The 17,251-nt window shown below is 39.8% G+C and overlaps 2 protein-coding genes across 2 annotated transcripts in view; one reads left to right on the plus strand and one right to left on the minus strand.

Moving 5' to 3' along the window:
* The window catches only part of LOC124300928 (guanine nucleotide-binding protein G(s) subunit alpha), a 28,452-nt gene extending 11,729 nt beyond the window's left edge, over positions 1-16,723 (plus strand). The window contains exons 6-10 of the mRNA XM_046755434.1: positions 11,753-11,807; positions 12,065-12,138; positions 12,347-12,526; positions 14,059-14,263; positions 15,166-16,723. Coding sequence (XP_046611390.1) covers positions 11,753-11,807; positions 12,065-12,138; positions 12,347-12,526; positions 14,059-14,263; positions 15,166-15,312 — 661 coding nt within the window. The 3' untranslated portion in view covers positions 15,313-16,723. The remainder of the gene's footprint in view (positions 1-11,752; positions 11,808-12,064; positions 12,139-12,346; positions 12,527-14,058; positions 14,264-15,165) is intronic.
* LOC124300926 (ATP-dependent RNA helicase Ddx1) overlaps positions 1-17,251 on the minus strand; it is a 32,758-nt gene that overhangs the window by 1,812 nt on the left and 13,695 nt on the right. The gene's annotated exons all lie outside the window — the stretch shown is intronic.

Genomic DNA, 17,251 nt, shown 5'->3' on the forward strand with positions numbered 1-17,251 from the left:
CGCCTTGCATTTTGCAAGAATACTGTACGTGGCGGGGGGAAATAGAAGTAATTTTTCGATTCAGGACGATCGAAAACACAATATTTACAAAAAACATCCCATTCAGCTGAAAAAAAAATTATTTTCATTCGCAGACCTGTGATATAGATCGAATTTACATTAGTTCCCGATGTCATGCAAGGCTTACGACGTTGCGGCTATTTGAGGTCGAAGTTTTTCAAAAGCTTTTGGGAAGATCGAGTCGCGCCCAATTTAAGTCGTTCGAAGTGACATACGATAAACTTTCCACCTACTCGAGGTTCCAACAACTGGTAATGAAAATGCGATGTACAGTCAACACCATTGTCACGGTCTTGAAGAGCATGCAGCCTGCAGACTCGTCGAATCCCTTATCTTGTGAGAAAAAGACACGTGACACGTCATATATACCGTTATCATGATCCCTGCAATCAAAGTTTCATTCGGCGGATAACTCGGATCGGAGGACCGTACACAACGCACTTATACGTATACAAGTATTTAACAAGTAACAAGTCGACCTCTCTTACAATACAATACAATACAATTATTACAAGCTGCAACGGTCATTCGTATGACACGCGTGTCGCTGCGGTGTAACGTGTAGCAGGTTATACATGGTTATACTGCATACGTGACGCGTATCGTACAACCCAAGAAATGTACGAGGCAGGATACGGCGTGGAATATCAATGAGAGGAATTCGCGGTCATGACGCGAACCCAACGAAACGAAACGAAACGTTTCGATTTCGGTGGCCTAAAATAGACGACGACGAGGAGGATGAGGAGGATGAGGAGGATAGGAGAGGTTCGAACTACGGTGTAGGCACGTTATCGGTGGCCATGCGCGCAGCTGTTATCGTCGCTATCGCCGTTATCATCGTCATCCCGGCTGGTGTCGGTTCTTTTATCGCGATGTACGTACGTACATACAGAGGCTGTGCAACGGCGACGCGGCGCTCGCTGATTCCGAGGCGAAAGAAAGAGGGAGGACGAGGAGGAGAGCGCGAATGGACGCGTGCGTCGTGTTTCCCACACACACCTTCGCCTGTCGCACGGAATGCCTGTGCGATGCTATAATTTCACCTCTGTACAGTCGCTCCTATCTCTCTGCCAATACCTACCTACGTACGACAATGACACGGCGAGCAAATCGAAACCGCATGTGTACGTACACCTGTGTAATATCGTACGCGTTACGGTGTTTCGCGAAAAAATGTATAATTTGCGAATTTACATCGTGGCGCGCTGTGAACAATTTGTTCGGATTGAAAGAAAGATTCTGTTCAAAGACGAGCGTTGTACGTTGCGTCTGAGACGACGCTCGTTCGATTTTTTACTCTTGCTAAAGCGACTTCTTGGGGGGGGGGGGGTACAGCTCGGATAGTTTAAAATCACACCTATTTGTACTATTTTTTTTTTTCGTTTCTTTCAAGGAAATGAAAACACTTGCAGGAATTTGAGTTTGAGAGCTTTGTTATTTATTTCTTCATTGAAAGTTTGGTCTCAACCAAAAAACTGCAGAGGTTTTCTTTAATACCGTTTCCCACAGATGTTCAGTTTTTTCTTCAACTCGTGTTTGCAGTTTCATTTAGAGCGAAGTTCCCGTTTAATTCGAAATCTCGTATCGTATTCTTGATTCCAAAAGTCCAAAGAGAAGAAGAATAGGTTTCGTGGGCTCAACGAACGAACACGAAATGTAAGTGCATTTCACAGAGAAATTGTTTGTTTAATTTTCTAAGAAATATTGTTTGGCTGATTGTAATGAAATGGCAGTTTTTTCATTACCGTTATGATTTTTTTTTGTTTACCCAAACGCCTTGTATTTTACAAGAATACTCCACGTTACGGAGATGAATGGAAGTCGTTTTAGAATTTGGGACACTCGACAGAACAATATTTATAAAAAAAAAAAAACGAAAAAACATCCCACACAGCCGAAAAAATATACCTTTCAGCAAACCTTTGCAATTCACGGAGTGTACAGTATCATTGCCAGAATTAGACACATCTTTCTGAAATCAACTTCCCGTCGTCAACGCGTCGTCAGATCATTGTTACAAACTATAATGCAATACATGTACGATCTACAACGCTGTTTGCATTCGATGCTGCACAGGTGGGTGTATAAATAACATCCGTCATATAATAGGTGTATCCTCGCTATCCTAAGGAATTGCGTAAACGCGCGGTTTGTTCCAGAATTGGTTCGGTCAACTCGAGACACGGCATGTGACTTGATTTCACACAAACCCCGCCACCCGGCCATGCGGTACAAGCCTAACACAAGTCCGTCTTCTTCTTATTTTCTCGGAGCTCGCCCACCTATTTCAATTCTCTCATCTCTCGAATCGGCCGAACGCACACATTGTACGAATACGCGTACCTTATACGTATAGGTACAGAGATACGGAGACCTAAAACGCTACACTGCTGCTCACACACACTTTGTTATATTTAGACCCGACTCGACTGACTGTCTGTCTACAAGATCAATTTCTCGTAGGTACGTGCAAATTTTTTTAACCCATAGTTCCGTGTCTCGAACCAATTATTATTCGTATCTTACATGTATATATATGTATTATACGTAAATACGCTGCTGGTGTGTATACGAATGTCTTATATAGGCGTTAAATTCTTCGATTCGCTTGGGTTCATGTACGTTTATTCTGTATTTATCTTGTTGGTACACTCTGCAGATGGAGGGATATACAGGGTGTTTATGTTAACTTTTACCAGACTTCTAGGGGCTGCCTACACTAGCGTTTCGAGGTAAGACACCCATGGTCGGAAGCTCATCCTAACGGCTGTCGAGGGCTTTGAAGGGTTTGGTAATGAATCGGATGTGATCACTTGCGACGCAATGTTTCATTCGCCCGTAGATAACAGTACGAAATTCTTGTCCGAAGTCTACAAAACAATAAACTTGACAATAAAAAAATAACGAAACAATTTCCGGCACTTATAAACAGAATTTGAAAAAGTTATGGAAAACTAAAGGCCCAAGTGTACATGTGCACAGTGTGTAGTGGATTCCTGTAAAACATGACAAATTTCACGTATTCCGAACAACGAAAAATTATCTGTTATTATTCTCATTGTCTATCTTTTTTTTAAAAACAAAGCTTATCGTTTTGTTGACCTCACACAAGAACTTTGTACCGTTGTCTACGGCCGAATGAAACTTTGGGTCGAAAGTGATCGCGTCTGATTCATTGCACCAGGAACAAGATCGCGGCACCAAATCCATGAAAGCTCTCGACAGCCGTTAGGATGAATTTCCGACCATGGGTGTCTTACCTCGAAATGTTTGTCTAGGCAGCCCCCACAAACCCTGGAAGTCCGTCCAGATCACCCTGTATAAAATATCACACCAGAGTCCTATTTTCTGATAGTGCGAAACAAAACCGCGGGACTAATGAAAGCGATGTCAAGCTTGTTGCGTATTGTCGGGGATAACGAAGCTCGCAGCGACGGTATTATTACAGCAGTACCTCGATTATCCGAATTAATTGGGACCGAGCTTAGTTCGGATAGTCAAAAGTTCGGATAACCGAAAGGCAATTTTTTTTACCTTAAGGTATAATAATATATACAACGCGAATTTAAATTAACAAACAGTCCGTATTAAACATTTAAATACATATCGAATCTCTTTGACGCATCGAACAATTATTTTATTACTTTGGTTTTACATAGTCGTCTATTGTTGATTGACGAACAGCTGCTTCACATTTTTAAGCAAGCGCTTTCACTGCGAAGTGAAGAAATGCGTTACACCGAATCACCAGAAAATATAGTACATTGACAATTCGTGCAACACGTAATTCGTGCCTTCGTGATCAGGGTGGCCAGACACCTGGAAAATATGCAAATGTCGGGGGATTTTTAATTTGGTTAGTGGAAAAAACTGAAAATATCAGTTTTCTATCACGGGAACTAGAAATGATGTTTTGAGGTAACAAGCTTACTTTTTTTCGTAAAAAAAACATAAATTGGCCAACTTGACTTTCTTGTACGTTATATTTTTCTGAAAACCTGCGGAAACGCGATGGAATCTTATTCCCAAAAATTCGTGCTCACCCTGGCAATGCACGCGTAGAGTGTGAGAGATTTTTCCGTCAGGTCCGTATCTTGCATTGTACAATTAGGTGGGTGGTCACCTATCGTTCAGCTGTATCGCATACTGCACGCCGCATACAAATTAGTAGTTTTAGTAGCTCGTGATTAAACGACAACGCCATCGGCATCTTACACACAGCCCGGTTCAGTGTTCGATACGTGCATGTGTTTTACCTTGTAGGTAGGCGACGCAGAGACGACGAGTAAAATCGAGTCGCGACAAGGAACACGAATTGAGAAATAATTGTCGGACGAAAATCCAGGCGACGGTATATCTTTCATTTTTATGCGATTAACTCTTAAGGTGTAATCTTTCGGTGCCGTTTGACCTCCGTGCAGTAATCACGCCGAAAAAGTCCTGCACCGCACCTTCTCTAAATATTTTTTTCTCTGATTGAACTCTCCTGTAACATGGTGTCGAGTAAAAAAGTCGTAACAAATTGAAAGACGTTAAAAGTGGAATATTTCCAGAAGACTAGAAAAATTCAAGGACATTTCCAGGGCCACCGGACACAATGTCAGTAACATTGATTCACAGCTCATGAAACAGTCGATGAAGTCATCCGAAGTTGGAATAGAGTAATTGTTGCGACATGTATAAACTTTCCTTCTTGACGGCGGTTAAGCTTTGTCTACTATGAATACTTGACTGTACGACGATGGTTTTGGAGTGATTGGAATTCATGGTAGGTACATGAAACACAACATAACGCTCGTACAGCATTCGGTCGTTGGAAACTTCTTGAGGCGAGCGAGTTCATTCGAGGTGGCGTCGATATTCCACCTGTAACGCTCTTCGAGCTTCTCAAAGTATTTCGGAAGACTATCATAGAATTACACGATTTCTTTTTTAGTCTTTCCTTCGTACATGCGTGAAAACGCTCAGCGATTCCATCGGATATGTAAGACGTCAACTAGTCTAAGCGAGCGTTTACCTGTAAGGTGCGTCTCTCGGCGGAGATGAAGGAACAACAAGAATTAGTTGGCGCGAATTGAAGTATACGTATGTATTCTGCAAGAGTCTAAGTAGTGGTGGACTATTCACGCTACTTAAATGCTGTAGTGTAATTTCAGGCAGACGTGCAATAGTCTTGCCTCTCGAGTCTTACGCTTCAGTCAGAGTTATGGGGTGAATGTCGTATGCTGACATACCGTTTTGTGTATACGTTATGTGTGTAGTGTAGTATAATTAACTTACATCACACCGCCTTTCAATATTCTACATCAAATTATATGTTATATGTAAACTTGGTAACGCAAGTTGTTCCTAGTAATGTCAATACATGTTATAGGTAAGAGATTACAGCTGCGATCTTACAGCGCCAAAGATATTGAGGTGGATGTACAATTTAGGATTGGCCGTAAAAAGATCATTTTTGAATTTTGACCTACTCGCTCCCCAAATTGATTCCAGATAAATCATAAATAATTCCCTAATTTTTTCAGGCCTCCATCTCAACTCTAAGCCATGTCCCAAAGAGGGTGGATCCCATTCAACCCTTTTAGAGGCACATCAAATCTATCGAACGGATTTAGATAAAATTTGGTATAGGGTATATGAACTCAAAATTTGAAAATTTAACATGGCGGAGACGATGCGGTGGACCGAAATCCAAAAAATCATTCTATTTCGATGAAACTCGGTACCCGGGGGCTTTCGAGGTCACTGATTACGAATCTGAGCTCGAAATTACAAAATTCAGAAATGCTGGATCCAATGTGACAATATCAGTGACTTTTGAGCTTTTGGTCCAACGTGTTGGACCCGCCACTTTAAATTTTCAGTTCAGGTTGGTAATCAGCGATCCAAAAAATCTCCTCAGACCAAAGTTCATCTAAATCCATTCGATAGATTCGATGTGCCCTTGAAAGGGTTGAATGGGGAAATCCAACTTGTTCGGGGCACGGGTTAGAGTTGAGATAAAAACTTGAAAAACGAGAGAATTATTTATTAATTATGTGGAGCTGATTTGGCGGGGCGAGTCACTCGAAATTCAAAAATGACCTTTGTAAGGACCACCCTAAGGTGCATCATTTCTTGATGTATGCACTCAATTTTATTACTGCTAGACAAAATTAATAATATGAAGTGAAGTTAGTAAATGATAATACAACAGCATATAACATTGATATAGAATTTCCACAAGGTCGTACGTGTGTAGTTATTTTTTTTACCCTCTTTTTTATTTTTGTCAAAAATTCGAATATTAAAATACTTAGGCCGTGGCCTGAAAGTTCTGAATCGTAAATTTGACATGTGGAAAAAATCGTGGTTAAAGTACGAGAAAGAGTCTCAAGTAAGTTTAATAGACGAACGGCTTTGAACTTTAAGATGCAGATTCTATTGCGCACTGCACTCCTTCGGCTTTAATTTAACCGAGCTGCTGCTGTTTGTATACAATTCCCTGAATATTCGATGTTTCCTAAACATACGAAAATAGAGAAAACGAACTAAAGAGAAACAGAGCTAGTCGAGTAATGGTCGGAGTAGTTTTCCTTAGCGTTAAAGTTTCCTAAACATATCGCGGCGTTTCTAGACCCACGGTGCAGTTCAGTAAATCTCCGCCTCTCTGCAGTTTCAACGTTTTTCTCTAAAAAAAAAAACAAAAATAAATAAATAAATAAATAAATAAGAAGAAAAAAGCAATGCGGTACAAATACAATTGCTTTGGTAAAAATCCTCTCGCTACAAACGTATTACCTATTCGATGACAAGTTCATTTCTCGGGTTGAATTTCCGCCTTTCTACGGATGTTGAAAAGTTCTCATCATCTTTGAACAGCGCCATCGCGATGTAAACCGACGCCGTGTACACGATGTAAATCTAATCTCTCTCTCTCTCTCTCTCTCTCTATATATATATATATATATATATATAGTATACAGTATACGTGTAGACCGTACGCACAGGTTGACTTTAAATATAGCGCAGACGCCTAAAAATGGCAGCACGCGGGTGGGACGAACAAAGATGGCCGACGCCGACGCCGGCGACTTCAAGGTCGCCGCGTTACCTCGACGGTGTCGGAGGGCATGGCGAAACCGGGTCACGCTTAACCCTCGACCCAGGAGACACCCGGTAGCGTAGAGTTACTACGCAGCCTTCGTCCTGTGCGGCATTACGCCCCGACCCTTCGCAATCAGCCGAGGGTGCACCAACTTGAACTTATTGTTACCGCTTATGCCGTTAATAACGTGTAAAAGGCTTGAACGCAGTCCAATCGTACCAATTATTTTTCAATTTTTACGAGTTATTGTATAGTAATTGTACAACAATTTATAAATAAAATTAAAAAAAGAGATAGTACAGAGGGTACTAACTGTCAGGGAATTTTCATACGTCCGAAAAAACGAAGTACTGAAAAAAAAGATGATACTCTCAGATCGATTTTTCTACCTTCAATGTTTCGAGAGAATGGCTAATTCTAATTCTCCGTTAGTTTCTTAGAAGCGGGGTGTTTATTACTTTATTTGCTAATTGGCTTTGAGCAAAATTGAACTGAAAGAAAAAATGGACTTTTTAACTTACGATAGAGACATCTGATGCCTAATTTTTTAATAATTTCCATGAAAAACGTGAGTTTGGTAGTAAAGTTCGGTTGAAACGAATGCTGGGAAATGTCTATTTTCGTTTGGTAAACGAGGAAATGTCAGGGAGTTTGATACGTCATTGACGCTAGATACCCTGGATAATGATTGAAATATGTGCAGACAAGCGTGTATAATTGAAGGAAATTTCATCTTGTTACGGTTAGTTAGTTAGAAAATTACAGTAAAATCCACAAACAGTAATCTAATCCTAACCTAACTTCGATACTAATATTCATTTTCTGACCCGTAGAACCTACAGCTGTATAATTTTCGATTATGTTAGATAATGAAAACAGTCAATGTCTGCATAACAGAGTACCCTGGTGAAAATCTCTTCTAATACGAGTTTTTACAGAAATCGGAACATTTCGTACTATTTCTTAAAAAATTTTAAATTTGCCAAGTTTGTCATAAACAATTGTCAATTTTCGTTAAAAATTGTAGTAGCTTGTTGAATTTTTTTCTGAAAAAATACAAATTTTCATGAAAATTTAAAAGTTTTTATGAGAAAGTATGCATATTTACTATTTTTTGCACGAAATATCCCAGTTTCCGTAAAAATTCGTAGAAAGTCGTAGAAATCATTTTCACCCGGATAATTTGTAGAACTGAAATTTTATCTCCGTTGTAACTACAACGTGGTGTCCAGTGGTCCTGAAAGTCCTCGAGGTCCTGGCAAATGTTGAATTTTGCTTGCCCTTAAAAATTCCTGGAAATATTCTATTTGTAAGGTTTGCTGCGAATGATATATTTACTTCTGTACACCGAGTACATGTTTAAAAAAAAAAATGTGTATTCCCGCATCGAATCGGTTTTTTCGTTTTTCCCCACTAACAGGTTGTAGTAGAAATAACGTATAATATCTCGTACGTTACATCGAGCCGATTACGTACAGTACCCTCTGCCATCTGCATTCGTGTATTTTTGTTTTTCCCGAACGTCGTTGAACAACCTGAAAATGTCCCGGAAACATCCTTGAATTTGTTAGGGATTCCATACCGATCACCATGTTTAAACAAACCAAGAAAAGTGTTACCCACCGAGCAACGTCAAGCCAAACCCGGCGACGCCGACGGCTGTGATAATTTGCATCGTAGGCAACATCGTCTCGCAACCGCGACAAAACCGCCGCTGCAGACTTCAAGCGACGCTCCTCTGTAATTGGACACAGAGCGATGGCAGTGACCCATGACCCGGATTAGAACTGGGCGAGTGCAGGAGGCTGGCTGGTTGGCTCACTCACTCAGGGCAGTCAGGGGGTGTTTAGGGTGGCTGTGCCGCAAGCCTCGACTGCCTAGGGACCCTAGAGGGGGGGGGGGGGGGTCGTTCAAGTTGAGGTTAGGTAGCGCCGAGTTTGCTTGCGGACGTTGGGTTAGGTTAGGTTAAGTTAGGTTAGGTTAGGTTAGCTTTCGCGGGGTGTACGGACCTCTGTATGCCTGTGCGTGTCGATATACGTACACCTTATACCCACACGACCGTTCGATCGATTTTCCTCCTCCTCGCGTCTTCTGTAGCGGAACTCAGCGAAAGCCCGTGTATCGAATTTAAGACCCATGGTTGCACTGATATATATATATATATGTGTGTGTGTGTGTGTATGCATAAAGGCAATCAGAGCGGAAATCTAGATGGATTGTCCAGGTTTAAACGAGCCGTCGGTAACGGTAAGAATGACCGAAAAATAATCGATTTTCGAACTCGATTTATCGATATTTATATTTCAATGCTGATGATTCGAAGAAAATTGTTCACGTTAGAGGCGGATGCGGTTTTCTTAAAAACCGGACACTTGTCAACCTGAAGATTTTACTCACAAGTTCATTGCTTTCAGATCCTGAACCGAAGCTTCTCTTACCTAAAACAAAACCGCTTCAGGAAAACAAACATTAAAATGGGGGAAAAAAAAACTTCTACGCATCTATTATGATATGACGAAAGAAATTTTTACTCTAAAAGAAACTGAAAACTAACAAAAATTGCCCTTGTGTTAATGTTTCAAATAACGACCCATTTCATCAACTAACTGATATTCCTATTTTGTATCCCCCTTGAAAACTGACAAGATTCTTTTCAACTTGTAACAAAACAGTCAGTTCGGAAGATAATTTAACGATTCGTTTGAAATATGGCAGCACGTCGGAGGCCCCCCCCCCCCCCTCCGCGCATACAAACCGCGCTAGTAGTTTCATTCCGTGTTTGTCAGCCGTCGAATTGCTCAACATGTAAGAGGTTTCGGTTTTTCTTGGTCGGCCCTCTCGGCCCTACATTTGCCAGCGTCTGACCCAACGCGGAATGACACTACTGGCGGGATGCGATGCACACTTGGATATGCACAGCGAATGCCGAATATGTACGTGCAGCTTGCAATTATTCGATACTCGATATTTCTTTATAAGTTAAGCGTATGAGTATTGACGCGCTTAGACCAAATTATTGACTCCGTTTATTTTCCATAATTAAAAATTGAAGGAACAAGATGTAAATTTCTCTATGACTATAAACAATTGCTAGATGGTTAGAAACTAGAATTTTATTTTTTGATGATTTTAGAACTGAGGGTTAATCAGATACAACCAAGAAAGAAGGCGGTAATTGGGACAGGGTCAGTAACTGGTACACTTTATCTTACTACATATCGTAGAATCGAATAGGTCTTCAATTGTCTGGTGAAATGATTTCGAAGCATGGTTATTATTGTGATTCATTTCTAGAATCTTGATCGGAGAACCACATAACTAACCACCAATGAATCTGCCACACAGGATGATCGGATTCTGTCGAATGTATGATCTTTGAAGGTGAAAGTGGGTTGATTGAGTTGCGCTGATAATGAGCTACAGCAGCCAGGTGTTGATTTTTGGTTTAAGCTGTTTTGACGCACAATATTTTGGTTTTTAATTCTATTGCTGCAGCTTGACTCGACCTCGTTATTTACCTTCTAACCGTTGTTCTTTCTACTGAACGACTTGACCGATTGAGGACGTATTCATAGAACTCGGAAGAACGATTTACAGGTTTTGCAAGGATTCTTATACCTTATATTCTGCGAAAACATGTTATTTCTTTTTTTTTTCTCCCGATAACTAATTTTACCGTTTATCAATGAAGAAATGCTGAAAAATTCGGCTGCAAACCCGTGCAAACCCGTGAATAGTATCGATATGACGTTATCCTTAATCCAACTTGATAGATGTAATAGCACAGTTTCTTATTGTAGTTTGCAGTCGTTAACAAAATTTACCGTCGTACGACGTTTAGCTGTGCGGAAAATGGTTGTGTCACAATAAATTCGCTATTTTATAGACATTGATCCTACTAGTATGACAGTTATCGACATTTTGTTTACCTGTGACATCGGTTCAATCCGCCAATTGAGAGAATGTCTGAATGGCATCGATTGCGTTTAAGAATAAAAGAGAAAAATACCTAAGCTGGAAGATATAAATTGAAAATCAAGCCAGGTTCTCGTTTCAAATACGTACACACACCTATAATAGTAGCTCCTCGTCAAAACGTTAATAAGCCAAATAACGGATATAATGGATGTTTTAAAACGGGACTCAGTCTGACAGGATCTTATCGCAATAATTAAAATTGCAGATGTTTGGGGGAAATCAGTTAACATGTATTAACCTGACTTGTAAATTTTATTTCCCGAGCGGCAATATTCTTATATCTTAACAGGTTTACTTTACGTAATTAACATGTTACTCTAGAATACCCTGAATATATTAATAAAATCGCTTTGAAACAGTAATAGAAGCGAAAACGGGTCTAAATCGATTAAAATATTTATCACAGTTCATCCCTCAGTTATATCGTACATACCTGTGTGAAAAATAGGCGAAACACATGAATGGATTGATATACCGTCCAGTCCATACTAGAATTACTTATATAGAAACATCATTGAACTCCGTGGCAATGTTGTTCCGATACTCTATAAGCCTAAGAAAAATCGTGTAATCATATCGTATTATATTTACTACAGTGTATGTCTTATCTTTATGTTTTAGCTTCCTAGACAAAGTAGCGATAGTGAAACAACTCGACTACACACCTACGGAACAGGTGAGCGATAATTCCTCAACATTTTGTTTATATACTAATTTACATCCATTGGTGCTAGATCATCCGACGATTGCAATATGTACACACTTGTTTAAAAATTTGATTTTCGTATAATGGATCGTCGATTTCTATACCGATGTGAATTTTGTTGTAATTATTATTTGTAGATCGTGATTCTGATCAATACAGTGATGAATAATGACAAATCACGATAAATTGATGGTGATAAGAATAAGCACGCACGTTGCTTTTTGCAGGATATCTTGAGGTGTCGAGTCCTCACCTCCGGTATCTTCGAGACGCGGTTTCAAGTCGACAAAGTCAACTTTCAGTAAGTTTTCATATTCTGTATGTATATATTAATTTATTAACTACCTCAACACTTGAATTTACGGGCGAGCTGCTATTTGATTGTGGTTCGGGTTGATAGTGGGAAGCGTTGAACAAACGCGGTAGCAGCTACGTCTAATATATTGGTATGCTATATAATTACGGGTAAATAACGCACGTCCCGAACCGTGATAATGATCTTTTTACAGCATGTTCGATGTCGGCGGGCAGCGAGACGAAAGGAGAAAATGGATACAGTGCTTTAACGATGTGACAGCCATTATCTTCGTGACGGCCTGCAGTAGTTACAACATGGTGCTTAGGGAAGACCCGACGAAACTCAGACTCAGAGAAAGTCTCGACCTCTTCAAGAGCATTTGGAATAACCGGTGAGTGCCTGTTCCTTTCCTCCATCCCTCTCTTCCTTCATTCCTTCCTTCCTTCCTTCCTTCCTTCCTTCCTTCCTGCCTTCCTTCCTTCCTTCCTGCCTTCCTTCCGTATCCCTTCCTTACCTCCTTTCTTCCCTCTTTCATTTGGCTGGTTATTTGTTTGTTTGACCGAATGTTTATTCCCCTGTTTGTTTTCCTAGCTTGTTAGCTTCCTAGGACTTAATTACACAGCGTACATTTACAATCTTTAACGTCTAGCGCTCAATGATATTAACGAAATATATCCTCGATTGAACTCTACAACTTATTAAGACAAAATGCTGTAGAATTGCATTAATTCATCTCCTTCTAATTCCTACCAAGATTTCTTGTCATGGTACAACAGGTCCAATGACTAAGTTTGAAAAATGTTGTTCACATAACCAATAGGAATATTATAGTTCGTATGGCACGTTGTTGCTGGCCTAATTTTCAAATCATTGAAATTATCTCTGCATGCGTTGGCCTGTGAATAAATATACAAGGTGTTCATGTTGACTTTGGACAGACTTCTATGGTGCACGGGGGCTGCCTAGGCAAGTATTTTGAGGTAAGACACTCATGGTCGGAAACTCATTCTAACGGCTGTGGAGAGCTTGGAAGGATTTGGTACCGCGCTCTTGTTCCTGGTGCAATGAATCAGACGCGATCACTTTCGACCCAAAGTTTCATTCGGCCGTAGACAACGGTACAAAGTTCTTGTGTGAGGTCAACAAAACGATAAGCTTTGTTTTTAAAAAAAAAGACAGACAATGAGAAAAATAACAGATAATTTTTCGTTGTTCGGAATACGTGAAATTTGTCATGTTTCACAGGAATCCACTACACACTGTGCACATGTACACTTGGGCCTTTAGTTTTCCACAACTTTTTCAAATTCTGTTTATAAGCGCCGGAAATTGTTTCGTTATTTTTTTATTGTCAAGTTTATTGTTTTGTAGACTTCGGACAAGAATTTCGTACTGTTATCTACGGGCGAATGAGACATTGCGTCGCAAGTGATCACATCCGATTCATTACCAAATCCTTCAAAGCCCTCGACAGCCGTTAGGATGAGCTTCCGACCATGGGTGTTTTACCTCGAAATGCTTGTCAAGGCAGCCTCAACACACCCTAGAAGTCTGTCTAGAGTTAACATAAACACCCTGTATACCGGGCGCATTCGTGGAAATGTCTATCGGTAATTTAAGGTGGAATAAATTCGCCTGCATTTATGCGACTCGAGGTACATTTTACCGATTGACATTTGTTTATTTTTCACGATTGGCTGAAATCTTCAATTTCTCCCCTCACATCTACCATGAAAGAAATGTCGGTCCATAAAATGTCTCTAAATTGCATAAACACAGACCGATTTATCCTATGTTAAATTTCACAACAGACATTTCTACAAATTCTCCCGATAGATGAACGAATGTATCTGTGAATAGGAAAATAGCGTAGAGGCATCGAAGACACAAGGGTGATGGTTGTATGACTTTCTATATTCGCAGATGGCTCCGTACGATATCCGTAATCTTGTTCCTGAACAAGCAAGATCTTCTAGCGGAGAAAATCAAAGCCGGCAAACACAAGCTCGAGGACTACTTTCCAGAATTTGCGAGATACCAGACACCCGTTGAGCCAGGCGTCGTCGCGGATCCCTCGGAACCCCCTGACGTCATTAGGGCGAAATACTTCATCCGAGACGAGTTCCTGGTCAGTATTGCTAGTCACAATAATCCACTCGATTTCCACTATTGCCGTTATTTGTATTCGAGTTAAGACGATGGGAACATTTTTACATTCAGCGGGCTTGATGTCAACTTCCAAGTTAATTCTGTCATTAAAATGGCTTTTAAATATACGTATCTACATTTTTTGGTTTTAATCAACATCGCTGAATCATTGAGCAAAGACCATTTTTGGTGAAGTTCTTCACTTCTTATGGATGAAGAAATTTTCAATTCTCTATGCCCTTCAAATTTCATTACCAAGTAAAAAATATCACATGCATAATTAATATTTTACCAACTAGGTAAAAAACGATAAGGTTAATGCTGCAAGTCCCGAAATCTTTCTACTATATTGATAGATCTGAACTTATTTTATGTATGCAACCGCATGTATTTTTAAACCACCAAATCGCGCTTATTCCAATACCACAGGTAACAAAATAGTTTCTTTCCAATTCAATGCTACTAATAATTTATATTTTTAAAGTAAACCTAATCAATTTTTATTTCCGTCAAAACAATCTCAATATTGAGAAACAACAGTGTTTGAGGAGAAACGGAAACAGCCTCGTACCCTGTTGGCAATAATTTCAGTCAATGTGAAATTATTCGAGCATGTCCCAATAATGGTCATATTGAAATTACTCTCATTCAATGTTTTTCCTATTGACGTCCGGTTTAAAGAATTGAAGTATCAGCAGATTGTTTCGCGTTGAAAATACTGAGTTTATCTTACTTTGCTGAAACAAAATAAAATATAAGCCATCATGATATTCAAAGAAAAATATGAAACTTCAATATATTTTTGCCAAGAGTGTATAGCAGAGATGTTTGTCCCCTCCTTGTTTTCTCCATGATTATAATATTGCCGATGAATAATTTCAGCGCATAAGCACGGCGAGTGGGGATGGAAAGCATTATTGTTACCCACATTTCACGTGCGCCGTTGACACCGAGAATATAAAGAGAGTGTTCAACGACTGCCGCGATATCATCCAGCGAATGCACCTTCGTCAGTACGAACTATTGTGACTTGGTTCTGGCAGCCGTAGTTTGCTTCGTCCGCTTCTTTACGGAGCCCCACTGCAACTCCAACGGCATTATAGTACGATATCAAGGGGGAAATACCTGTGCCCGTCGATATGTCAACTTAAAATACGAAGTTGTGCCGTGCGTTGAGTACGACAACCTGCAACAGATGCTCACAGGCCTGGTGCGATAACGGAGCATCACCTTCCTGGGCCCTTGGAGTTAGACGAGCCAGGGCTGTCAGGGAAAGGCCGGAGGGCGGGGGCGAAACTGAATTTATGTTTCTCTCTTTCTATTTATCTATCTCTATCTCTCTCCCTCTCTCTCTCTCTCTCCCTCTCTCTCTCTCTCTCTCTCTCTCTGTCTCTTTCTATTTCTATCTATCTCTTTCGTCAGTCACTGGAGTCCATCTACCGTAACGTATCACGGTATCGTGCTGGTGCAGTACGATAATACATACGTATTTTGTAATTGGAAGGAAGACAAAAAATTAAGAATTACATAATGCAGGGAAGTTGATTACCGCTAAGTCAAGTTGAGCCTGATATATATATTGTGTTATCATATTTTTGTGCCGCAAACGGAGAAAGAAAGATCATGCACGGAGTCGAGTTAACTTATTCATTACCGCAAACATATTGAGGTATTTTGTAGAAAACCAGGCACTTGGAATCAGTTTCCCTGATTTTTGAATCGACATTTTCATTTTGTAATATCTTCACGCGGTCCGTGAACGTAATTCATATTTTAAAATAAGGGTATACCGCTTTGCCGTGCCTTGTAGTTCGGTTAAGTAGATTGGGAATCTTCGTATCTAACAATCATTTATTGAATGCAGGTAATACAATAATTTTTTGTATTGTTGTAACTCGATTCTATGACAAGGCTTTCTTATCTCTAAGCACTCGGTAATATGCGAACGAAGGACGAGGAACAAGTTTTGCCCCTTGTTGTCAATTTGATGGTGGAAGATAATTAGCAAATCACCGTGGACAGTGATTATTTTTTATCTGTAACCATTACCCAGATCAAGTTCGTAACACCTAAGATAGAGACGTATACGTATGTATGTAGAACTCACAATCACCGAGATCCGAGTATTATCTGATTGTGAAACTTGGTTCACCACTTGAATCTCGAGTTGCGTATGATTGATGTATCGCTGGTACAGTTGCACTGGTCATAGCTGGCTGTAGGGATTTTGCGTGATGTCTTAATTTACGTCGGACATTTGCTTTGGCTGGAACAATCTTTTAGCTCTGAGAGTGATTGGGCGATCAGCCAATTGCCGAGCATGTAATTTTATTCTACTTCTTCTGTACTGGTGATCGTCAATGTTTGTTGTAAACTTCTTGGTAATACGTCAATTGTACACATATTTTATTTACAGTGAGTAAATTTATTTTCCTAATCAGCGCGAGACTAATTATAAACAATCAAGACTTTATTTCCGAACTGCAACTGACGCCATAATCAGTACTTGAACTAACCCAAAGACAATGGGTATAAGTTCAAATTGTCATAATTATTGAGCTATAAAATGCCAAAGTTTTTCTCCTATGCATTCAATGCTGGATAGAAGTAGTGAACGCCGTTTCATGACTTCATCGGAAACGAATTCGGCCATACAATTCCAGTGGGGGAAAAAAGTTTACAACAAAAGTTTTATATGCAAAACACGAATCACATTGGTTCAGTTAACATTTTCATGTGAATTTCCTGCAAAGCATGGTTCGAAATGTTCATACTCTGTTATATATAGACATACATACAGACATACATAACAGATATATGTATATATACATACATACATACATACACACACACATATATATATATATATATATATATATATATTAATATATATATATGTACACACACACACACACACACACAGGTATATGTATATATCTGTTGTATATGTATACATATACGAAACGTG

Source organism: Neodiprion virginianus, chromosome 3 (genome assembly GCF_021901495.1).
Source record: "Neodiprion virginianus isolate iyNeoVirg1 chromosome 3, iyNeoVirg1.1, whole genome shotgun sequence".
In the NCBI taxonomy this organism is placed as follows: Eukaryota; Metazoa; Arthropoda; class Insecta; order Hymenoptera; family Diprionidae; genus Neodiprion; species Neodiprion virginianus.